This window comes from Triturus cristatus, chromosome 4_1 (genome assembly GCF_964204655.1).
Source record: "Triturus cristatus chromosome 4_1, aTriCri1.1, whole genome shotgun sequence".
In the NCBI taxonomy this organism is placed as follows: Eukaryota; Metazoa; Chordata; class Amphibia; order Caudata; family Salamandridae; genus Triturus; species Triturus cristatus.
Genome location: NC_140585.1, coordinates 711,930,919 through 711,957,430, shown reverse-complemented (window position 1 = coordinate 711,957,430; position 26,512 = coordinate 711,930,919). Strand labels below are relative to the sequence as shown.

The 26,512-nt window shown below is 44.3% G+C and overlaps 1 protein-coding gene across 3 annotated transcripts in view; it reads right to left on the bottom strand.

The window, feature by feature from the left end:
• The window catches only part of DOCK4 (dedicator of cytokinesis 4), a 1,768,257-nt gene that overhangs the window by 462,091 nt on the left and 1,279,654 nt on the right, over positions 1-26,512 (bottom strand). For all 3 annotated transcript variants that reach the window (XM_085653188.1, XM_085653189.1, XM_085653190.1), the window contains exon 31: positions 7,689-7,837. In XM_085653188.1, coding sequence (XP_085509314.1) covers positions 7,689-7,837 — 149 coding nt within the window. The remainder of the gene's footprint in view (positions 1-7,688; positions 7,838-26,512) is intronic.

Here is a 26,512-nt window from a genome sequence, read left to right as displayed (position 1 = left end):
TGTCCAGAAGCTTGTCCTGACAAGCTTTCCAGGACCTATCAATCCCTTTTTTAGGATTGCAAACATATTTTTGGAGGAAAGTGGCCATTCTGGCATCTATTTCGGGGGTGACGGCTACCTTGCCCGCTAGGGCGGGGCGGGGGGACATTCCCCAGATGCATAAGAGTAGGCAGCTTGCATAATACGCCTCTCAAAGGGACCTATAGCTGCAGTGACTGCTTGGTGGATGGAGGTGTCCACCACATCGCGAAAATCATCGTCTAAGGGCAAAACCTGAAAGGTTTCTTCCTCAACATATTCCCCTTCAATAGTCACTGCTAGGCAGCAATTAGGAAAAGACTGTTATGTCAAATTTTGGCGAACCTGAGGGTCTAAGAATTTGGCAGGTCAGAAACCCTGGATTTGGCCTGCAAAATGCAAGAATTAGGGGTAACCAACCCTGGGGCCTAACACCCACTGATCAAAGGGGTAATGCAAGAAACTGGCAATAAATGCCTGGGCCAGGCCCCTTTCAATGGTAATGACAGCCTTAACAAATCACCGTCTCGCTGAGGAAAACCTTCCTACCGACCCAATAGTGGGTGTCAGGCTGCAAGATTATAGACCCGGTATCCGGACGTCAAGGCTTCCAGGCATGCGGGCTTGTTGCGCGGCGGGGGACACACTGACAGGAAATTCCTGACGGGAAAAACGAGTTCCCGCCGAGCAATGGGTTGCGAGACGCACTGCACTGGCGCCTCTGGCGGCCGTTTGCTTCACCGCGAGCCCGCAATGTAGCCTTGAAAGGAGCGATGAAGGGCGCTCCCACGGCAGGTAAACGTGAACAAAGCCACAAAGACACACTAGCGCTCGCGCTACTCAATAAACTCAAAGCGCTCGCACTGCAACATAAAGCCATTTACAGTACAATGTCAGAAAAGCATATAAGTACACAATGTCAGAAAACCCGTAGAGGAATGGAAAGAGACTTATCTGCTGGCGAAGCAAAAAAAGTAATAGGAAGTATCCCAGCAGCCCCCGGAACTTTCAGGACGTGTGTGGATGCTGATTGGCTGACCTCATGGACTGACCTTTGCCTATGTTTCATGGGAAAGAGAGTTTTTTCGGTTAATGTTAAAAACTGCTGGTGTTGGAAAATAAAGAAAGCAGAGCATAATCTTCGCCTCCTGTCCTGCCATAGAATCTGGAGGTCTCATAGTAAAAAGAACACCTAATTACTCTACCTGCTCCTGATGAACAAGCTGCAATATGTAGGATTACACATAACTCTCAATCAGCTTCGGGACATCCTAATGTTTAGCATTACATTTTGAGGGTTTTCAAGCCTTAGGTTAAAGAAACTCGGGGTCTACTAATCGAAACATACTAGAGAAAACAGTTTAGTTAAAACAGAGGAAATGACCCTTCCTGGACAGTGAGTCGCTATGGGCGAAAACAAAGCACAGACACAAGCAAAGACTTGGACATGAGGCATCAATTGAGAGAAAACGCAAATTCGGCCTGAACACAGTGAAAGTCTAACTAGGGTTGACAACTAAACTGACATAATATTGTACTTTAAATGAAGCAGCCTCAGTGGAGCATAGAAAGCCTGAGTTTTATTTCAGGTGAGCTTCCTTTCCTAGTAAGCATTTTAAGATTATGCAAACACATTACGTTTTTCTGGTAACATATGAAGATTGTTCTCTTTTGCTTCTCACCTTCCCAACTCAAGTCAAAGTCCAGAATCCATCCTTCAACCTATGTTCATGAATTTGTAAATCTGTCAATTGGGTAAATAAGGAAATTGTCTTCTAGTGGTGCACTATACATCATAAACATGTGTCGGCATGTCTACGGCTGCATTAACCATTCATTAATTAACCCAAAGAAGCCCCAAATGTAATGTACTTCCCAATGCCACATTTACACCCCAAAGTCACTTATAAGAATATTTATTCAATTGTTTCATGAGCGAAAGTAAATAAACCATTTAGCTTTGACACAAGAGAACATATAAAGCTTTCGCGGGACCAAAAAAGAACGACAGCGTTTTTCTTCTTTATATGTCTATCTTGTTGAATTTACTAAAAGTTCTCTTTAGTCACTGTACCACACTAATCGACTCCTATATCCAGCCATAAATAGTACATGGGAGTGGTGGGTAATGGCAATAATAAATTATCATATTCCAAGCAAAAATATTCCAAGCAAAACCAGGTGTGTGCCCCTCAAACCCGCATAAGTTGAACTACCTCCTTCAGAGAAAATGTCAAGTCAAGGAACCACTTGAGATCACCACCATGAAAAGACTGGAAGCAAGGGAAAAATGTACTTTTCTGCTGGCCTGTCCCACTATTGTATCATCATGCCCGTGTAGCAGTACAATAATGCACCTTCCGAACGCTATGTTGCTGCTTTATAGATTTCTTACAGATAACAATGAAAACAAATGTTTCAACTTTCTGATTAACTATACTCTAAATATATCTCCAAAGTACTCATTATACAGCAGTCATCAGGGTTAACACTAAGTTATTATCCATGTGGTGAGGTGACTCTTTAGTACTTCAATTGTGTTGTTAGATGAAATTTAAATAAAATAAAATTCTGTTTCTCAGGCTTCATGTTCTTTCATAATGGTATATTTTTGCTCTTCTAACATCTACAGTAGGCAAATATTTCAATGCTGGTACACAAAATCAAAAATACTACTTTAAGAGTCAGTTAATGCATTGGACATTAATGGGTCAGTTTGAATACTGGTGGCTTTGGTTTAGGAGAAACTTACAACTGAAGTTGGTGGTCGCTGTCTCCATATAGGGATCAGTCGACTACAACCACTCTACATTTCGTCTACCCAGAGAGGAGTGGATTATATGGAGCTGCCTCCTACATGAGAGACTGCTTGGTGGTGAATATTCTATGTTTCCTTGTTTATGTGAATCTACTCTTATGTGTTTTTATACCACAGTGCGTCTGTGATATGATACTCTGGAGTATGCTTATGAGGTTCAGCTGTGTCTGGCTCTTGGAAAGCAAAAGGTGTTCTCCTATCTTTTCTCTTTCTCCGTTCAGTTTAAAAAACGTATGTGATTTAGGAGGTTTTTAAATTAACTCTTCAAACTCTTATTTGAAATATTTCTTTACAGTCACTGAGTCAGGTTTTATATATTGAGCTCTGTTTTCAGCACTAACTTTCAGTAGCATATGGATTGGTAGCTTTGCTGTTGAAAAATCAAAGAGTTCTCCTTCAAGCCAAGACAGTGAATAAACTCAAGAGTCATGCAACTTTTCTCTTTAAGTTCAGTGTGTATTTTTTGGGTAGATAACAAAAGAATTGTGACTGCATAGCGGTTGATGAGATCAATCTGACATTTAGTCTGTAGTTAACATTTTGGCTTATTTTTAAAACCTTTGTGCTCCAACCTAAAGATGGTTTGTGTTGTTGCTCTATTAAGAACTTAAAGGATTTCTAACTTATTTTAACCTAAAACATAAGTCTCTGTACTGTCAAGATCATATCCTCAAACAGATTCATATCCTGATTTTTACCATCAGAATCTTTTGAAGTAACGAAGTACTCAATGCAATGTCTTCACATAAGTGCTTTCCACCAGGGTTAGAATCTCAGCCAGCCTAGCCAACTCTAGCATACAGTTTACTGTTAGATCTAATTTCTACAGCTATAGCTTAAGCAGCATTACTTAGTTTTCCAAACCTTCAACTACTGAGGAAGAACCAAGAGCAAGCATTGCACTGGGCATTGGAGCAATTCTACACAGGATGCATTACATTTTAGATGCAAGTCAGCTTACAGAAACCTCTAGCGGCACCATGGACTAAACGTCAATGTCACGGTCTTCATATTAAGCAAATAAACCGCCCAAGCGGACACTTCTCCAAAACTGCTAGCATTGACAATTGTTTTTCTTCTCCTGTTTCAGTCTACTGAATAGGCTGGCCACTCACCAAGGCTATAATTTTTGATTGCCATATTGGTTTCACATATATATGGCAGTAGCTGCACATTCCTGGATGCTGGAAAGATTTCCTATATTGTACTCATGATTATACTAAGCACTGAAAGAATGAGATTTTTGTAACCTCTACCTATTTTGCATTAATTGCTCATCTTGTGGGCATACTCTCAGTGTTCCTAGGGAAGACTACATGCATAATTGTTTATTTCCTCTAAACATGCATCACCTTCTGTGTGTCCACAATCACCGGTCACCTTACTAGAAAACCTTATCAAAGGGTGTGGTCATACTGGACTTGGTGGTGGCAAACTTAGCAGGCATGAGAATATACGTTTTTGGCCTGTACCTTTGTTGTGTATGTTTTTTCTTAGTATTGCCTTTGGTCATTCACCACAATTGCTCATCTCAAGCCTGACTTAGAAGTTGTCATCTTTCATTAATTAACTTGTAGAAACCAAACTAATTTCAGTCAGATGTTTTTATACAACATCTATGTGTCAGGAAATTACTAAGAAACAAAGGATGCTCATCTTACCAGGTTCCATACACTCCTGCTCATCATCATCATCATCTAGAGCAGACTTCATGAATTACTCGGGAGTTACTAGTAGGTCTCCTGGGTGCAGCCCAGCCTAATAAATAGAAGCTTTTGTTTGATTAAATTGATGCATGTGTGCCAACACGTAAACGTGTGCATTACAAATGCAAATGTGTGTATTTTCAGAACTCAAATGCTCATGTTTGGAGAAAAACAGATTTCCAAAATATATTTACCCTGATATTTGAATGAAACATCATGCAATATTACTAATATTACCATGTTGACAAGGGCATGCCAACTATGGTGGTCATGTATTTCCCACATAGACACATTCCAAACTGAAAAAGCCTTTTTACACTACCATTGGAAACCGGGAGTCATGCACGTAGGTGATCACTGCTGGTAATCTTGCAAGGAGTGGCCACTAATGTGATCTTGTCTCACGTGGTCACTAGTAGAACACTAATATTAGTAGCTCAGGATTGTTTTTCATCGAGCATGAGTAACTCTTACGAGAGAAATGGTTGGAAGCCCTGATCTGGAGAAAGGGAAAATGCAGCATTTATGGCCCTTTCACCACATGTTAACATTTCAGAGGGAGCCTGGCCTGGGTATGCTTATACTCTGTGGTACACCTCTGCCATTTTCGGGAATGTCAGAACACAGTTTCTGTTTCATGTGGCTAGCTAAGCTCCCTGCCAGTTGTCTTCAATTTAAATGGGAGTATACAGTTTCCTAACCCCCAAACTTTCAGGGCCATATTATGACTGTGCACACTCTCCAGCCATATTGTCTTCCTCTGAGTGGGTGCAGGCAGTGGGAGTGAGGCAGTCCACTCATAACTCTCCTGTGGGGGCACTCTTATTTTAAAAAGATGATACAAACGCCCTACTATGAGCCACTCACAGAGCAGCTGAGGAATTCACTTTTCAAATATTACATTTAATAACCACAAGCTGCTCTTCAAAGTGATTGCATATAATATCTTCAGCAAGAATATCCAAACAAAGCCCGTCTCTATTTTCAATTACAATTCTGAAAATAACATAACAAGCAGTTTGTTTTTACGTATCAACACTGTAGATCAACATTGCTGTATCAAGGTCCGATGATAAATACTCCACTATCCAGAATGAACCTTTTTACATCTTCATGTGACTAACATGTTTTGACATTATTAACAAGAAGGAGTCCACTGAGTCCTCGCTATAATAGTAAGTAAGCAAGTTCACATCAACATTTGGTACACAAGTGATAACCTTTAATCTGGAGTCAACAAGGGATGAATGACTGGAGTGCATTACCTTACCATGATTATTTGTATTTATAATTAGAATGTTACACTTTTTATACTGAAACACGTATCAAACATTTCAGGCATTTCTACCCTTTTGCACATAATGCTTTCCCTTTTATCTTGCACCAAAATAGTGCAGAGGTGGTGGTTGTGACTCAAATTTACGTTTTTAATAGAAAATATCTTTTAATTAATTACTGCAGATCTAAATGGAACCATAACAAACATGCCGCAGATGGAAATGCTTTTTGCCTTGGGACTGGACAATTTCAAAGCCGCCTGTCTGTAGTTCAGAGATGCAGCTGGTCGCACTGGGCAGCTCAATGAGCTGAAGCGATTGCTGATTGAAGGCTTCAAAAGTGAAGGGCTCAAATTAATATTTATTTTTGAGTAAGACTAAAAAAGACAGGTGGCCTTGGATACGAATTAGTGTGGGTTACATGTGTCATTTGATTTAAATCGAAAAGAAGTAACCTTAATGTGAACGAACTCCTTACATTTTTCGGAGGTGAAATTTTCACTTGTGAGTTCTACAGCACCGTTTACCGAAGGTAAAAATCTAAGGTTGATAAATCAATAACAAAACCTTAGAAAACAATTGCAAGATCGCATTTACACACAGCAAGAGACAAACATGGTATATTTTATGCAACAGACTGGCAAAATTCAAATAAATAGAAAACAGAAAATGTGGCATGTATAAGGACAACAATGCACTAGCCTTCGGTCTAGGTAGTTTGAGGGCAAACAGAGATACATCTATGCACAATATATTACATAAAAAAAGCATATTCAATGAAATGTTGTTTGTCTATGATAAATTGTGATTTACGACCTGATAATAGGAGTTTTTAAAGGATATTTGGTGTGAGAGTTCCCTGGTATTATTGGTGTCTGAGTGACTGTATTACAAAAAACTGAACTGAATCTCTGTATATAGGTAATTTATTCCTCAATGAGTTCAAGATAATTAATTTAATCTACCCTAAATCTTTCTCTGACAGTTTAAAAAATACTAACAATCATAATCCCTGGGAAAGCATCTGGCATAAAAATAAATGGTCCAATTTGCATAGGGATTTATAAACTTTGGGTGACAAAAATAACTAACATTATGATTGCAAACTCAAATGTTGAATTTATCAAACTGAATTTATACTCAAAATGTATTTGCTCACACATAATATTATACTATAAGAATATAATATTAGGCTTGAGTGATTTCTCCTCAAGTGGTGTGCAGTGGGCATTCTTGGGGGGAGATGTCTGTCTAAGCAGGCACACACCTCCCATACATGAAGATGTAGATATTCACAAGCTCTTCTCATACACATTGTCACCTTCTAGTCTGGGATTTATTCCTGTCAAGGGCTGATGCAAGTCCATGTAAAGGGTTAGCATTAGGCAGAAACACCAGCAAAACCGATAAGCTATAAAGGAGCAAAAAAATCCCCTGGAAAAACAAGCACAAACCTTATCTAGCACTATGGTACTTAGGCATCATATTTATGCGTGAAAAATGTACACTTCCTAAATCACAACTACAACTCCATCAAAAGTACCTGAATGCCTGTTTGAGATCAATACAATGATTGTGTATGGAGTGATTCAAATGTCACTGTGTCTTTACTCAAAGACAATTAAGGTTATCACTCTTCATTTCTTTCTCTAGCGTATTCAGAACATTTTCTCTGCGTTCAAAAACAAAACCCAACTCCTAAGTGGGACTTGAATTATAGAATCTTTTTAAACTTTTGACTTTTAGGTCTTGTATTATATATGGGTTGTTTAAAAGCATTTTATCCTAAAGAGCATCTGTTTTAGGAAGAACTTGAAATTCAACTTCATTACGGTTTTTCGATGTAAATAATGATTTTGTTTCACAAACCTGTTTAAAGTTGCCACTCCGCCTTTGCTCCCAGTCCATCATGTCATGAAAAATAGGAATCATCACGTTGCGCAGATCAGGTTGGGGAATTAATGTTACCTCCAAAAAAGGGCCAATCAATGCTGGGATAAAGTGGAGTTTGTGCTCACCTGCAACACAAAAAGCATATAAAGCATATTCAATAAAATATTTCAATTTCATGAATAACTGAATAATCAAATGGAGATCCATAGTATATGAACCATTCACAAAAAGAGTCAAGATTAGTCTCAGATGTGCTGACCAGGAGTAAACATCCATTAAAAGAACAGGAATGACTTCAAACAAAATGTATTTCCATCTGTTTCATGGTCAGGGTCTTGTCAGGGTATTGTGACTACGCCAATCCCATTAATTATGCAACTGACTTCCAACCAGAAACATCCATTGGAAAATAAAGTATAACAGAATTTCAAAATAATTATGGGATTGAAGGATCTAAGGTTTTGATACAGAGTAAGAGCCTTAAACTTCACAATAATTTTTAAAGCTACTAGTGGACCACAAATAACACAAAGTGGACCTGAGTGGGTGAGAGGGAGGCAAAGTGGAAGGCGATGAAAGAAAGTGCATGCAGAAAGAGGGAGTGAAAACACAGTGCTGAAAAGGAAAGAGATAAAAGAGTGTCTATTGAGCAGTGGTTCTCAGTCACCTGCTGACGCTGTGACGCTGTGCCCTGAGGCTGTCTGCTGCTCCCCGGGCCTTAATACACCTCGCCTCATCAAGCACGCCTGGAGGGCTCAGAACTAGGCCCTGCTCTCCACCTAAACATCACTGACGCAGGGTGGAACTCAGCACCTCAACTCTGAGAATCCGCCGACTCCCCACTGGCATCCACACACCTGCTGATAGACGCTGAATAAGGTGCACTACGCCCGTCATACAGAAGGCCCTAGTGTTCTGGGACTCGGGCAAGTGGGGGACGGAGGCATCCATTCCTGGGGCCCATGCACGTAAGAAAGCGGACCACTTGAGGAGCTTGTTACCTCTTTATCAGCGGACCATTTGAGGCGCTCTGGAGGTCTGACGGGGGCGCGAGGACGCGCAACGCTGTACAGTTGGTCTCCCCCGCCGCCGCTGCCTGATCTAATCTTGTGCGCGTCCGCTGAGCGGAGAGACATCTCCCAGGGCCCCTTGCACCTGGACACCGCCTCCAGGTGGCGCACTAAAGGACGTTGGAATTGGAATTCCCGCATCGTGGGACGCGTCCGGACACTTTCGTTTTCATCTAAGGACAGTAAGCGTTAAATAAATATCGGACTGCAGCGGGGGCTAATACATTAATTGTTTGCAATGAGTAAAAGGAATGTGGGGGACAGGGTGGCGGGGACCCTTGATGCTTTTTTAATAAGAGCCGAATCGGTTTTAATTCACGAAATTGAGGCAACCGAGCGTAGACTTTCACTTGAACCGATTTTTCTAAGGGGGGGGGGGGGTCCTTACCCAATGCCCAGTTGCCAAATATTCAGTCCAACTCTGACACTGCTCCTACAAATGAGCGGTCCACCTTGAGGCCACTAAGTTTGTTGCCCAATAGCCCTAACCTGGTCTCTCCACAGCCCCAGAGTAGTGTTGGGAGCCCAGCTATGGTAACTACTAGAGGGGAGAAGGCCCTTGCTCACACTGGCATGGAAGCTCCAAATAAAAAAAGGAAGGGGCGTGGTTTAAACAAGCAAAAGGTATTGCCGGGTACTAGCAAATCAAGCGGGGGTTTTGTATCCGGTAATCCAAGTAGTAACATTGTAGATACCACCACCACCTCTGCTAACACTACCCCGTTCTTGAACCAATCCGATTTTAGCTCCCTATTAAGGGAACAATTAGTAGCCTTCATCGACCCTTTAATGGAAAGACTAGACTCCATCGATATTAGGCTTAAAAAGATTGAAGAACTTTTTCACATTCCCCCCAAGAGATTCCTGTACAGCTAAACCCCCGGGTAACAGGAGGGGTTGTTCCAATCAGAGTGGGGGAAATTCATAAGGAACAAGAGGGTACAATGGTGAATGCACAGATAATAGTGGACAAGGTGCAACCAGTAGGGAGGGCTACAGGCACAAACCTCAATGATGTCAGTAACGCTAAGCCTATGCCCCAGCAGCAGTCTGCTGGGGCTGAGGGAAATTGGAGGCAGTTGGAACTTAGCAATGATGGCAAGTCAGACAAGATCAGCTTCCTCCACCTCCCACCAGAAGCAACCCCATATTCGGTCATTTTAGCGAACGTCCCCCCTCTCACCCCGGGGTCACGCGAGCATTGGTCCACCCTTAGAAATAAGGCACTACACTATTTGAGTAAGAAAACTGGTATTGGGGAAGACTTATTTTATGAGTTCAAAATGGCCAGACGCATAAAGTGGGTCGGACACTCAAATAAATCCATGCCAGGTGATTGTGTGGTTCTAAGCTTCAGGTCACCTGCTTTGGTTCGTCACATTTTCGAGTTAGCTGGGCACTCACCTTTTACTACAGATGCGATTAGACTGCTTCCCCTTGGCTTCTTCTATAAACAGCACACAAAACATAGAAAAAGGGATTTTTGGGCACCACAGGATTCTGACATCTGGAATGACCATCCCATACAGATCAATAATCGTTATGAGGTTTTATCCTCACTCGAAGATATTGACTGACTGGGAATGGATGAACGGCCGGGATTAGCTAGAGGGGTTGAGACGAGAAGTGACATGGATCCTCCGACAGTGGGGTGTCCTATGGGAACTAAGATGGAGAAGTATTCACCTACTGGACCCGCTATGTCACCAGACCCCCCAGTCCTAAATCCCTGTATAAACGCTGTTGAGGCAACTTCTAGGTGTGGTGGCCCGGCAACGTTGAGAACTTCAATGACTATTTCCTCTTGGAATATAGCAGGGCTGGAATCAAAAGTATTGTCTGCTGATTGGATAACTTATATAGAAGACTCAGATATTTGGGCATTCCAGGAAACATGGTCTATTGATGGGGTCTTTCACGTCGGCTATTTGAATTTCTTCAAACCAGCAATAAGGGGCCATAGGGGTAGAGCAGTTGGTGGACTGACCTGTTGGGTGAACCAATCTGAGGGGATAAGGGTGGAGGAGGTCAGCATTGATAAACCAGATATTCTGGCCATAAGGATCAGATCAGTGAGTGGCCTTGATTTAACTTTGTATAATGTTTACGCTAGAGGTCAACCTGGTGGGAGGTGCTGTCAGGTCATAATGGCTTTAGAGAACCATTTGTCCCAAGTGGCCCCTAATGAAGATTTAATTATTGCAGGGGATTTCAATACCTGCTTTGAACCACTAGATTCAGATGACGGCAGGCTTAGCGAAGAGATTGATGCACTCTGGGGGATCCCGCAACTGGACCACGAGCCTATTAAAAAATGGACTGAGGCCGCACTTCAAATGAAAGGGTTGTGCCTGGAACGAGGCCTAAGGGCGGTAAACGGTAGGACTAAGTCCGATGCCAAGGGTGCGGTGACATTTGATAATGGTAGATCCAAAAGTCGCATCGACTATATCCTTGTGAATGTGGAGAAATGGATACTAGTTCTAGGCATGGAAGCGCAATGTCGCCCTGAAAGTGACCACAACCCCTTGGTTCTTAAATTTGATGATAGGAGCTTTTGTGGTCCAGTATTGATGGAAGGCGACACTTGCCCCAATATAGTAACTATTGCGAATGATCTAAGAAGGGTACGGTGGGCCAAGGTAGCAATGGATGGAAAGAACGTGGCAGAAATTAGGGCTCTAGTGTCAGGTTCTTTAAGGGAACTTTCCGATTGCGGCTCCCAGGAGGTCCTAAATGCCAAGTTGGGGGGAATCCATAGTGACCTCTTTAGCGGCCTATAAAGGTTTTTCATAAAAGCTGGACCTGCTAAAAAGATTAGTATGAATAAACCTAACTCGTGGTATAAAAAGACATGTAGGCTAGCTCACAAAGCTCTAGTGGTAGCCATTAAATCTAGGATCCATGGTACTATCAAGCAGTGTAGAGTAACTTATAAAACGGCTATCAGACATGCCAAGAAAGAATGGGATGAGGATCGCTGGCGTTGTCTGTTGTTAGCTTGTAGAGGCAGGAATATGACCCAATTTTGGATCTTATTAAATGAGGGAATGGACATCGGTCAATTATCCCGAATAATAATGTCGAACCGCAGCAATGGGTTGTCTTCTTCGAAACACAATTCCAACTGGTTTCAGAGAGGTCAGGGGTTGTCCCACAAATCCAAATTGACGTCCGCCTGCTGTTTAACACAAAAAGAGGTAGAGACAGTCCTTAAGTCTATCCCAAGTGGTAAGGCACCGGGGCCTGACTGCATTCCAGCCGATTTATTTAAACAGGATCTTGATTTATGGATACACTACATTACAAATTTAATTAATTCGATAGCTGGTGGAGCCCCAATTCCTGCATCATGGTCTGGAGCGGAAATCATCCCTATCTATAAGAAGGGTGGTCGTTCCGCTCCGGCCAATTATAGGCCCATCAGCTTAATTGACGCTATTCAAAAGGTAACAGTACAAAAGGGGGTGGTGATGGACGGAGCATCAGAACCAATCAAACACACACACCCAGTCAACAGATCTGGGTTTGATCCATCACCGTTCTTTAGCCCACTCTACCACCCCAGTTCAGACATGGCCATATGCAAATCAGTCTGACCCTGTGCCTCATGGAAACAGTCCAGCCCGAACTGCCAAGCCATGCCTTCCCTGGACCGGAAACAAGCTTCCTAGGACCGGTTTCTGGCATTTCAGCCGTCTTCAGCCAGGCTTGCTTGAATCCAGTGGCAAAGTGAGCAAGAGACTCACGTCTAAGCATACCCTGCCAACTTATGGCGCACAAAGCAGTACAAAAGGGGGTGGTGATGAACGGAGCATCAGAACCAATCAAACACTCACACCCAGTCAACAGATCTGGGTTTGATCCATCACCGTTCTTTAGCCCACTCTGCCACCCCAGTTCAGACATGGCCATATGCAAATCAGTCTGACCCTGTGCCTCATGGGAACAGTCCAGCCCGAACTGCCAAGCCATGCCTTCCCTGGACCGGAAACAAGCTTCCTAAAAGATAACAGCACGTGTAATATTGGGTAGGATACAGGGCTGGATGTCTGAAAATTATATTTTATCTCCTTCACATGCGGGGTTCCGGTGTCATATGGGGACTTTGGATCAGGCTTTTAGATTTGTCCTTATATATTGGAAGGAGGTCTTTTTGGGTAGGGGAATGCTCTTTGCTGCCTTTGTGGATTTAAAATCCGCCTTCGACCTCGTGTCAAGAGCAAAATTATGGGAGGTCTTATTGAGACTGGGGATGCCTAAAGAGTTAGTCTCCCTCGTGGGTAGACTCCACGAATCAACGTACGCTCAGGTTCGTTGGGGGAAACCGGGCGAGGTTACAAAGAAATTTGAGGTAGGAAAGGGCGTCCGGCAAGGGTGTGTGCTGGCACCAACCCTGTTTTCCCTATTTATCTACGGGGTAGTGCAGTATTTTGTTGACCAACCAACGGACGTGCCGATGCTCGCCGGCCAAAAGGTGCCCCTGCTCATGTTCGCGGATGACACGCTGATATTATCCAAGACGAGACAGGGGTTGCAGTTAGCTCTGTTTCATTTTGAGGAATTTTGCTGCGAACATGAGCTTGTGGTTAACGTAGGGAAGACTAAGTTTATGGTGCTCCATGGGTCCAAGACGGTCAAAGCACGAGTCTTTATGGGTGGGAAATCTCTGGAGCAGACAAAAGTCTTCACCTATTTGGGTGTCACTTTTGGCGATAAGTTGAGCTGGGATCCCCAAGTTAAGATCCTCGCACTGAAACACACTCAATTAGCGGGAGCATTGACCAAGGAACACAGGCTATCATTAACTAAGCCAATAGCTCCAGTGGTCAAAATTTACACGACTAAAATCATTCCCGCTATTTTATATGGTGCTGAAATCTGGGGGTTTTGTAACCTGACCCAATTGTCCACAGCCCAGAATAAATTTATGAGATCGGTTGTGGGCTTGCCCCAATCGTACCCCCGTACTCCACTGATGTTTGACTTAGGCTGTCATAGTATTGAGGATACTGCCCGCTTTGGCCGTTGGCCTTCTGGAGGCATCTCTGGATTACTCCAGAGCTCCATCTCTTTGCTAGGGCTTTGTCCGAAGTAAGAGGATTGGAGCGCCTGCATAGGATCCCATGGCTGATTGGCATAAAATCTCTCCTTATTGACATGGGGATGAGGGAACTTTGGGAGAGCCCTGAATTGGTGGAATTTCCTTCAAAAGAATCCTATCGAGCAGCATATTGGGAGCTAATTAAAATAAGGAAGTTCTCCTCTGTCACTAGCCCTACTCTGTCTAGAGATTTTTTAGATCTTAAAGATGAACCCTGCCTGGAAAGCTATTGGGACCTTATATCAAAGCCATCAGACCGCAAGCTTTATCACCAATTCAGAGTTGGGTCATTGCCACTCCGGAAGTTTACATGTAAGTGGCAACCAGGAATTGGTGATAAGTGCCGATTTTGCCCGGATCATACTGAAGATATTGACCATCTCTTATTCGTATGTCTGGTCTATCACAAACCTCGTAGCTTGTGGCTAAAACTAGCATGTCGTTCCTTAGGAACTAGCTCTGCGATGGCCGCTAAGAGGCTGCTGAAATCTGGTCACAACGAGATCGCAGTAATAGGAGTAGCTAAGTTCCTGAGTTGGGCATGGGTGTATCTCGACTCCGGATACTATCAACAGGCGTCACGCAGACACTTGCACTACAGGGGAATAAGCACTGAGAGAAGATAACAACATTTTTGATAAGAGTGACGCCGCCACCACGGAAACAATCTGCGGTTTGGAAGTATCACCGCTTACTAAATGCTACTTCTAATCTGAAAATAGCCTTGAAAAAGTCGCGGGACTACTTTCCCTTCAAGCGACCAAACACGTGTTGGCTTGTGGCTGCTAAAGACTGACTAAGGAGAGTTGCATACAAATAAAAAAACAAATAAGAAGAAGAAATACTAATTTCTGTTATGTGTATATGTTTATATGTGTAAACACGCTATACTTACCAGCAATATTTAATCAAAAACGTGTGCTAAGGATTGATTTCTATTGTAGAGGGCCGTTGCCCATAATTTTGGGAAGTCCGGTGGTTCTTCCTACCTTTTAGCACCGTCAAAGAAGGAATTCAGAACACTACATATGTAAATATTCTCTGTGGCGCCGTTAACCTACAACCAATACCACCGTAGAGTCTTTTAAACCACCATGAATGAGGGTTGCAATGGGCATCTAGGAATGAAGACGTGACACGCGAGTCATCAAGTTCTTTTGATCCTAAATGTTAATCTCATGACTGCACTTGTATGCGAGTTATCTTCTTCTCCAAATGTTAGACTTGTGACTGTAGCCAAATATATATAGTTCTAAGTGTCAAGGTAGAGTTGTAAGATGTAGTGCTCAAACGAATGCCTAAAGTGCAGCTAGGTTGAGGCTGGCATTGGAAGATGAAAATTTGCTGTTCTGATGCAATCTGGTGTGCATAACTTGGAAAGTATATAGGAAAAGAGAGCTGAGGTGAACCGTAATTTTTTATTTTTTTTACTAATTAGAGTTTTATTGTTTAAAAAGCTTTGGGAGGAGTCTCCATACGCACCCTCTTAACCATTCTTTTCACCAAAACATGTTGTCCGACCGGAAGCCTGTCCGCCGACTCATTTCCTGCTGAAATTGCAGATCCACTTAAATTAACAGAATTATATGCTAGTCCTTTCCTGAACAATTCTGTAAAATGATTCACCACTTTTACTACAGGTGCTGATACGGCAACCAAAGCCCTTGCTACAAACCAACTGCACCATCTTCCTCATACCCACCTGTACACAGTCATCCCTGGGGCCCAGGACTCCTTAATAAGCTCCGTAGCCTCCTTTGATAACCCAGACACTTGCCACACTCTCCTGAAATCAAGCAACCTATCAACATCAACTGCCCTGCAACAATCATCTCATGGCAATTCCCCTGGGCATCCATCAGTACTTGGGGGACACATGGTAACAGCATTGAAATGTCCCACAACAAACTCGTCACATCCGGAAACCACACCCGAGTTTCCCAAAACGGAGTGATCAACAACAACTTTGTTCCCTCTTTCCTGACCTTCATGAGTACTTTCATCAGTATCATTGAAGGTGGAGGAAAAGGATACATCTCCCAATCTTGCAGAAAGGCACCTACTTCCAATGCCTCCGGATCTGGTCTCCAACTGTAAAACTTCGGTAACTGGGCATTCAACTTGTCCGCAAACAGATGCACGTCGAACGGCCCAAACCTTTTCTCCAAACTACTGAACATCCCTCTGTCCAACCTCTAATCACTTGGATCTGTTAGATTCTTTGAATTCCTGTCCACCTCCAAATTGCTTTTCCTTGAAATATATTGAGCCTGTATCATGATCTCCCTCTCTAAACAAAACCTCTAAAATTATTTCACCATCTCTGCCAACCCTCTCGAACGGGGACCCCCCAACTTGTCGATATACTGCACTGCTGACACATTGTCCATCTTCAACAGCACACAACATTTTACTAGTCCCTTCACAAAACTCCTCACTGCGAAAGAACCCACCACGAGATTCAGACAACTGAAATGCACCTTCCTCTCTGTATTTGACCATTGACCTCCTGTTGTCACTGAATCACACCTTGCTCCCCAACCACACATGCTTGCATCTGATTCTATTACCACTTCTAGTACTTCCCTGAAACTTGCCCTTCATTCCATGCATCCATGTTCATCAGCCACCAATCCAGCGCCTCTAACACATCTAGGTTCATTCTCACTTTCTGGGAATACTTCGCCCCTAATTGCAAATGATAAGCCTTCAATCTTTGCGGAGCAATGTACGCAGGGGTGCCAGAAATATTCCCTGTATGGATGCCGACAGAAGACCCAAAAGCCTCCATAACTGGTGCAACAAATTGTATTCCAAATCCCTCACTCATCTGAACTCCCTGCAAATCCTATTGACATTTTCCATAAGTAACCTCAACACACCCACCAAGGTCTGTATCTGGAAACCTAAAAATGTAATCTCCTGTGCTGGTACTAAGCAAGACTTGCCCCTGTTTACCTCAAAACCTAAATCCTCCAACATCTGCACAGCCAACTCTGTCTGTTCCAATGCCAATGTCCTCTCCTCCACCACATTAAGCACATAGTCCAGATAGTTAATCAGCCGGACCCCTCGAGTCCACATCAATGCCATAACTGGTCTTGTGACCTTTGAAAAACACCATGACACTGACGTCAGTTCGAACGATAGACTCTTAAACCTACAACGGTACCCATTCGACCTGAACTGAAGAAAGTCCCTGTGCACCAGACACACTGGGATTGTCAAATAAGCATCCTTCAAACCCAATCTCGTCAACCAGTCTACCTTCCTTAACAATTCTCTTAACATGAGTGTTACACACCCAATCGTTTAGTTTCCTCAGACTGATCACCGGTCTCATCCCCTTGTCCTTTTCTTCAAGTATAAAAATGTTGCTCGTAAACAATCGTGGGCCCTCCACAGCCCTCTCTATTGCGCCCTAGCCCAAAAGCACCTTTATCTGGAAAGTAACCAACTCTTCCTGGTGTTTGGCAAATCTTAGAATTCTTTGACATCCCTCCTGCCTTGGGACTCCCACAAAATCGTTGAATTCCTAGACCCATTAGTAGCCTTCATGATAGTACTTAGACTGGAACCTGATAAAAAAAAGCCTTATTAACCATCAAACCCCTGTCTGAATGTGCTCCAAAAACACTTACATCAATACTGGCTGAATGTTCCATTTCTTTCTTGTGGGTTACAATATTCATTGTCTATAGTTATCATCATGCCCACATCCACATAACTTACTCAAGGGTGATTTTATGCTTGAAGGGTGTCACTAAAAACTTTTGCTCTTTTTTGTAAAGGTGTTGATTTACGGCCTAGCTCTTGTACACGCTCTGATGTATTTTAGTGGAGGAAAACAGAATACTACATAACGTTATATAGTATTTTATTGCAAAAACAATCAATTATTTGTTTAAGAATATGCAGATTTTCCACAGTTTAAATGGGAAGAAAATCGTGATTTTATTAAAGGCGTGGAGGATAATATTATGCATCATCTCTTTTATTGCCTCACACACAGCAGTATAAAAGAACATAGAATTATAACAACCACCAACATTCCAGAACCTTAAAACATGCAAATAATCATTGAACGTACAGCAATCTTCCTTCTTTTCTTGCTGCAAATAAGTTGTAAGCCCATTCTTAAAATATACGCAACTCCATCAGAAGCAAACTTGTCCATATCCATGAAATCCTTCCGAATCCCCGCAGTAACCGTTCTCTCAACTTTGTCCCAAAACAAAATCAAAAACACAGACAGGCTGGGCACAATTCAAGGAGGGATATATTTATCTCAGTGCTTTTAAATATAATCATAATTTTCTTCCCATTAAAACGGTGGAAAACATTCATTTTATGGAAAGGCCCGGAGGCCAATATCATGAATGTTCAAAGCTCCTCCAATACTCTTTGCACAGCAATTTCCACTGATTTAAAATAGAAACTTTTAATCGTTGAATTCCTAGACCCATCAGTAGCCTTCATGATAGTACTTAGACTGGAACCTGATAAAAAAGCCTTACTAGCCATCGAACCCCTGGCTAAATGTGCTCTAAAAACACTTATTTAAATACCAGCCATGTTCATCACATTCTTAACCCACTTAGCTAGCGTAGGTGCTGGCACAGCTTTAAAAGGCTGTCTACAAGAAATCAACAATGTCTCAACCTCTCTGTCCTTTTCTCATATTAATTCAAGCAACAGAGCACACACAAATCATCATGTCCCTTCATTTTTGGACAAAAATTGGTTCTAGACATAGTCTTAGTATTCTTTCGGAACTCAAAACACATACCCTCAGGCTGGAAAATCCTAGAGGTCACATCCAAAGCCCTAATATGAGAAACTCTCCTAAAAGATACTAAGCATAGCAAAATCGCCATCTTCCAAGATGTCCAAGACAACATCTTTAATATCAACTTCCCTCAACACTTGAGTGACAGTCTCTAAAGAACGAGTTACTTACCTTCGGTAATGATGTATCTGGTAGAGACATACAGACTAATATTAAGGAAATCAACCTGCCTATATGTAGGATATATATAGTGCCCAAGTAGGGTCAAACAATATTAGACAACACTGGACTAACAGTAGGACATAATCACAATAATTCCAAGGATAACATTGTTACAAAATTTCTATTTTTTTTATTATTATTATCATTATAGTTCATTGAATTTTATCAAGGTTCACAAAGTGAAAAACAAAAATAGATGAATAATACATAATGGACATATATACATAGGTCCCACACAAAGCATTCAACCAAACACCACTCTTTCAAGGTTCCAAAATTGCATACACACTCATTCATCACTCTCAATCAACAGCATTCTAGCAATCATACATATTGCTAAAACAATCAAAAGTGATATACAGCCAAATGATGTAAGTATTGGAGGCTCTCGTGTATTCTCCCAATAGAGGCTGGATCCAAATACACAAGTTCATTTAGCGCCAACGCGTGTTTCGATGTCAGGCCCAGGGGGGCTACACCTTCATCAGGGCTGTAAATATATAGCTAGTGTCGGACCCACAAGAAAAAACCTTTATAGCAATCGTCCACTCAAGATTTAGGGAAACATACACTATTGAGACCAGCTCAACACGAAGATATCTAAGGGAATGTATATGGGGCAGGCTCCAGACGTCTCATAAGATATCAAGTTATCAAAATCGGAACGGAGAAAATGAATAGAAAAGTCATCGGTCAATACGTTTTTACGTGAGCTTTTAAATATTCCAATTAGGCTCTTCAGTACCAGAATATGATTCAGGCAACTCCGCACACGGGGGTCCTACGGCAGCAAACGGGGCGGTAGGCTCCCGGACACCATATGTCTGGTAGAGACATAGTGTAGCCACAGATTCCTTAACTTAGAATATCCCCAGGCATCAGACTGGATCCGGAAAACTTTTCCTGCAGCAGCACCTCTGCGCACCGGGGAGCTGTGCTGTCTGGCTCCGCCCTGACGTTGTCCCCGGACATGACATCAGTGGAGCTAAATATGCCCCTCCCGGAGCGCTGACGTCAGTTTTCGTTAGAGAAACGTTTCCGCGTCAGAACACGGAGCCATCACCAAAAAAAAAAACTGTGAAAATATGGGAACAGTGTGCAAAAATGAGGAAAAAAATAGAAGAAATTGACAAGTGAGACAGAGCAGTGCTCTGAAGAGCCACCCAGCAAGAGCGTTAGGCTCACGCAAAGTTAGAGGGGGGCAAGGATGTGGAAAAACTGCCTGGCAGAGGAGAGAAAGTCCACATCCTGGAAGTAAAACCGTGAAGGAGAACAGGTCCGGAACCTTCGATTAAAGAGAATTCACCATAAAAACATCACCAGAAAGGGAAGTCGCAATCCCAATCAAAGAGCCACAATGTACATAGCCATAGATTTGAGGGAAAGGCGGCCAAGGTGGCAAAGATCACAAGGCACTGTAGAAGGGGAAAGAGGATGGTGGGAAAACGCGTGAATGGATTTCACACCCTACAATCCAGGCCAAGGACTGGATGGAACATATGATCTATGAACAGAACAAATTAGTCTGTGTTGGGAGTGAGAGTATATCCAAGGGAGGCGAGTATAGAAAAGCCTCTACCTGAAAAGGTCCTCGCAGAACCGGGTGGACGGGCGGGCGTTAAGGAATCTGCGGCTACCAGATACATCGTTACCGAAGGTAAGTAACTCGTTCCAGATACATCGTTACCGAAGGTAAGTAACTCGTTCATCTGATAGAGACATCTAGAAGCAGATTCCTTAACTTAGAATAGATACCAAAGCCATTCCCACAGAGGTGGCGGGTCTGCGACTGAATCACATGAAGTTCTTTAAAAAACGTAGGGGTCCATAAGGTGACTTAACACCGTAAGGAGGACAGAGCGCAGGTAACCACCAGAGCATGACGCATTAAAGGGAGCGGAAGCAGTGGGAGGCAAAGGCAATAGAAGTTGTCACGAACAGCAGGAAAGAACCCAATTATGGAAAGTGGATTGAGGCTAAGTGAAAGTGAGGGACTCGAATGAGGGAGATGAACCCACTCAGATTGGGAGAGATCTCCAGGATGTGCAGCGGCGGCAAAAGCCTAAACAATTACAGGTTGTCCCAGAAAACAGTGTGAAAGAACACTGAGGAAATTGTACCCGCAACTGCACGTGGGACAGCAGAGGCAATAGGTTGCCCCTCACCCAGAAAGCACCAGCATGGAGAAGAAACCATATCCTAGATATGGCGAGTTTTGTAGATACAGATGGCAGCCAAGCCGTGAGAGACGGTAGCCGGTAAGACAGAGACCTTGCATACCAGCCCAAAGAGCACAACTGCGAAAAGTAGCTCTGCGGAAACCGGCACCAGTAAGAAAGAAGCAAAATAAGTGGCAATATGCCAATTTATGGCGCAAGATGCTGGTAGCATGGAAGGTAGAAGACACACCATGACCAGGCGATGGTGCCATAATATGTGAAGGCAGAATACAAGCAGTGGGGCTTCACCAACCAGAGAGAAGACAGGAAGGAACCCAAGCACGTTGTGTGGAATCTGGAGCCATACGAAGGATGCAAAGCCTCCGTGTAGGGTAGCCGAGCATCCCAGAGGCACCAAACTACAAGAGGCCAGCAGCCTAAAAAGGGCACCAGGGAGCCGGACTCTGTAGGAAATGGTGGAAGAAGTAGACTGGGCAGGACCCACAGACACTGTATGAAGGCGAGAGCCTGCAGGAACCCGTCAGGTAACAGCACGGAGAGGAGCTAGAGCAGGAGGGAAGCACTGAAACAATGAAAACGTGACCCAACAAGAGTCCCCGATAAGACAGAGTGGGAGAAAAACAAAGCACAACCCTGGCAAAAGTGAGGCCAGAGGTAAAGGTCCCCGAATCAAAGGAGGAAAAGACACCCCTTAGGAGAGCATACAGCATGAACCCTAAGCAAAGCTTGGAAATCCCCATAGGGAAAAAGCAGGGATTAAGACACTGCTACAAGATAAGCAGCCACCAAAAGCAGGGATTAAGGACACTGCTATAAGATAAGCGACACCACGTAAGACAGACAACCTCTGCTAACCCAGTAGCTTGGAGGACCAGAAGGTGCAGGTGCACCAAAAAGGAACAACAAGAAGCAGGCCGCATAGCGGCATTAAGAAGCAGGCCGCATAGAGGCAAACAGGATGCCGTTTGCAAAAGAACCGCCACAACCAGGCGGTGCACCTGTCATGCGAGATAGTACACGGCCCGGGACCCACACCGGATGCCGATGCCATACAGACAGACCAACCCAACTTGCAATAAGGCAAGTTATATGAGGAATCCTGTAGGAAGAGACAAGGGACTTCGAGCAGGACCTCTGCTCAGGGACTCCATAGGAGCGTGCCAAGACAACGGTTGAACCGAATGTCATTGAATACCCCACATAGGGTAAGGCAAACCAGTATGGGTGTCCTCTTGGGTAATCACACAGACAGAGGACTGAAAAGAAAGAAAGCAGTCAACCGGCTGCACCGAACAAACTGAGAAATGGCTAACCAGTTGTGAGCAGTAATCAGCCCCGAAACCCAACCTGAGTATCAGTGCGCGTCTGGAAAATAACGCCAAGAACACGGCTACCAGTGTTACCGCAGGCTGGCCAAAATACGGGAGACCGCTGGCGGTCAAATAGATCCACTCCATTGAAAGGAAGATCCCTGAGGGCATCCCGAATATGATCAGGGAAGAGACTGTCGCGCAGCCAAGCATGGCGACGTAAAGCCACAGCGCGAGCCAGGACCCGCCCCATAGAGTCAGTTGCATCCAGAGAAGACCGAAGGGAAAATTGCGCCATGCATCTTCCATGCAGAAGTATGCGGAGCAATTCCGTATGTGACCCTTCTGGAATAGATGGGAGAAGGTGAGCAACTGAGTCCCAAACAGCAGCAGATGCGCGTGCAAACACACAGGCTGTATTTAAAGCCCGGAGGCCTGTGCTAGCGGAGGCGAAAAGCCTGCGGCCACAATCATCCAGCGACCGAGACTCTCTCATGGGAGGTAACAATGGTAAAGAGTGCGAAGAGTGCAAATCAAAAGCTGCCTGAACAACTAGGCCTTGAGCAGCCGGGTGAAGGGACAGACAAAGAGGATCACCTGGTGCCGGGCGGTGCCTACGGGCAATAGCCCGATCAACCGGGTCACCCGAAGAGGGTCTGGACCGGTGTCAAAAAGCGAGTCCCCGAAGGGCAGCAAAGGTTCTACCTCAACAGGCTCCAAATGGAGCAGATCCAATAAAGGATCAGAAAGTATAACCATAGGGGGTTGTAGGCCAAGCACAGCAGCCGCCCCCGGAATAGCACGCGCAAAGGCAGCACTAGACTCAGTTGCCATCCGAGTAGGAGATAACAAATGGTCAGTAGGAGACGGTTGAAGGCTAAGTCTACCACTGGACATGAGGAGTGGCGAAGGCAGAGACTGACCGTAAGGCCTTGCTACACAAGGAACTTGCACCCTGGCCCCTTGATCAGGGGAGTCCAGGGAAGCCCCAGGATCCACAGGAGGAGACGTAGATGGACGCACCAGCATTAGCAGATGCCGCGGGGGAGATGTACAGCCGCCCGAGGAGTCGTGGGAATCATCTACCAATGGAAGCTGGCTCGACGCCGGAACTGACGTCGAACGGCGCCGTAATGGAGTCGCCAGGACGCCAACAACCTCACTGGAGAGAGTACAAGGCGCCGGCACAGAGCCTGTGGCAGTACCTGGTGCAGAGGCCAGCGCAGCGAGCCCTACAGGGCTATGCGCTGAACGACGGGGAGGGCCGTGCTCTGGGCCCTGGCTTGTCGACGACACGTCGGCTCCGGAATCGGAGTCGACGCACACAGCCAGTGCCGGGGAAACGTCTGCAGACGATGACCCCGGCAACAGTGCCTGCTACCTCTGTGGGGCCCGAAGACGCAACAGGGAGAGGGGGCGATAGAAAACAAGCCTGTAGTGCCTTAGAATAGGCCTCCATTTGGGCACATGTTGCCCGAACACCTGGAAAGGGTGGATACAGAGGACGCCGTACGTTTCTAATCGGCTCACTACGAGAGGAATGGCCGGTAGCAGCACAGGTAGAAGATCTCCATAAGCGAGGCCTGTGCTTACGCTTACCTGGTGTCACACGGCGGTCGTGGGAGCGATCTCTATCAGATATAGCATACTTAGCTTTGGGAGGAATCTCCATACGCACACTCTTAACCATTCTTTTCACCAAAACATGTTGTCCGACCGGAAGCCTGTCCACCCACTCATTTCCTGCTGAAATTGCAGATCCACTTAAATTAACAGAATTATATGCTAGTCCTTTCCTGAACTATTCTGTAAAATGATTCACCACTTTTACTACAGGTGCTGATACGGGAACCAAAGCCTAGAAACCGACTGCAAAAAGTCACCCGAGCCCTTAAAAAAGAGAAATCGAGAGTGAAAGAATTCCTAGTTTGAAGACCCACTCAGGTAAGTGGAGGACCACTTTATGTCCTCTGTTGCCCTCACACACCCTGAAAGGTGTCATGCTTCATCATCGGGCGGTTGCTCCTCGTAGGGCCGGCGCTGCAATTCCCTACGGGCCCCCGAAGGGTCACTTTGACGGAGATCTTTTAAGAACCGCCGGATGGCGCATGTGGGTGTGTGGAAAGTGGGTTCAGTGTAGAGGGTAAAAAGGGTGCGTGCAAGTAAGTGAAAACATGGAGGGTCATCATGCAGCGAATTATATAGATGTACCCTGAGCAGAATTAGACCGCTAAAAAATTGTGACCCTGAAGGTACAATATGCCCAGGGATCATGGATCAAAGGCCAACATGTTTGGCGCCTCTTTCGCCTAAAAGGTCGGTGGCGCTTCGTCAGGACCAAATTCTTAACAATAAGTGCACGTGAAAAATAAATGAAACAAGTTAAAATACCCTCAATATCGGTCTGGGCAATCGCCTGTACACCCTCAGTGTGGTAAAAAAAATCGCTCCAGGTCAATATCTAGGAAAGAAGAGAAGAGGCGCGAAACATGTTGGCCTTTGATCCATGATAGGGAATTGCAGCGCCGGCCCTACGAGGAGCAACCGCCCGATGATGAAGCATGACACCTTTCGGGTGTGTGAGGGCAACAGAGGACATAAAGTGGTCATCCACTTACCTGAGTGGGTCTTCAAACTAGGAATTCTTTCACTCTCGAATTCTTTCACTCTCGATTTCTCTTTTTTAAGGGCTCGGGTGACTTTTTGCACCTGCCCGTAGGAACTTTGTCCTCCTGGTGATACATATTAAGTCTAGGGAGCATGGACACTGGCCCTTTTTTAGCTCCCAGATCCCCCCTCTTTTTCGTGTTTTATATAGAAACCGACTGCACCATCTTCCTCATACTCGACTTAGTCATGCCTAGGGCCCAGGACACCTTAATAGGCTCCCTAGCCTCCTTTGATAACCCGGACACTTGCCACACTCTCCTGAAATCAACCAACCTATCAATATCAACTGTCCTGCAACAATCATCTCACGGCAATTCCCCTGGGCATCAATCAGTAGTTGGTAACAGCATTGGAATGTCTCACAACAAACTCGTCATATCCGGAAACCACAACTGAGATTCCCAAAACGGAGTGATCAACACCAACTCTGTTCCCTCTTTCCTGACCTTCATGAGTACCTTCAGTAGTACTTTCATCAGTATCATTGAGAGTGGTGGAAAAGCATACATCTCCCAATCTTGCAGAAAAGCACCTACTTCCAATGCCTCCAGAACTGGTCTCCAACTGTAAAACTTTGGCAACTGCACATTCAACTTGTCCGCAAACAGATCCACCTCCAAAGGCCCCAACATTTTCTCCAAACTACTGAACATTTCTCTGTCCAACCTCTAATCGCTTGGATCTGTTAGATTCCTTGAATTCCAGTCCACCTCCAAATTGCTTTTCCCTGGAATATATTGTGCCTGTATCATGATGTCCCATCTAAACAAAACCTCCAAAATTATTTCACCATCTCTGTCAACCCTCTCGAACGAGGACTCCCCAAATTGTTGACATTCTGAACTGCTGACACATTGTCCATCGTCAACAGCACACAACATTTCACTAGTACCTTCACAAAACTCCTCACTGCGAAAGACAAGGAGCTTCAGACAGCTGAAATGCCCCTTACTCTCTTTATTCGACCATTGACCTCGGGTCCTCACTGAATCATACCTTGCTCCCCAACCACACATGCTTGCATCTGATTATATTACCACTTCTGGTACTTCCCTGAAAATTGCCCTTCATTCCATGCATCCATAATCATCAGCTACCAATCCAGCTCTTCTAAGATATCTAGATTCCTTCTCACTTTCTGGGAATACTTCGCCCCTAATTGCAAATGATAAGCCTTCAATCTTTGCAGAGCACTGTATGCAGGGATGACAGAAATATTACCTGTATGGACAACACCGACAGCAAACCCAAAAACCTCCATAACTGGTGCAACAAAGTGTATTCCAAATCCCTCACTCATCTCCTTGCGAATCCTCTTGACCTTTTCCATAGATAACCTCAACACACCCACCAAAGTCTGTTTCTGGAAACCTAAAAATGTAATCTCCTGTGCCGGTACTAAGCAAGACTTGCCCCTGTTTACTACAAAACCTAAATCCTCCAACATCTGCACAG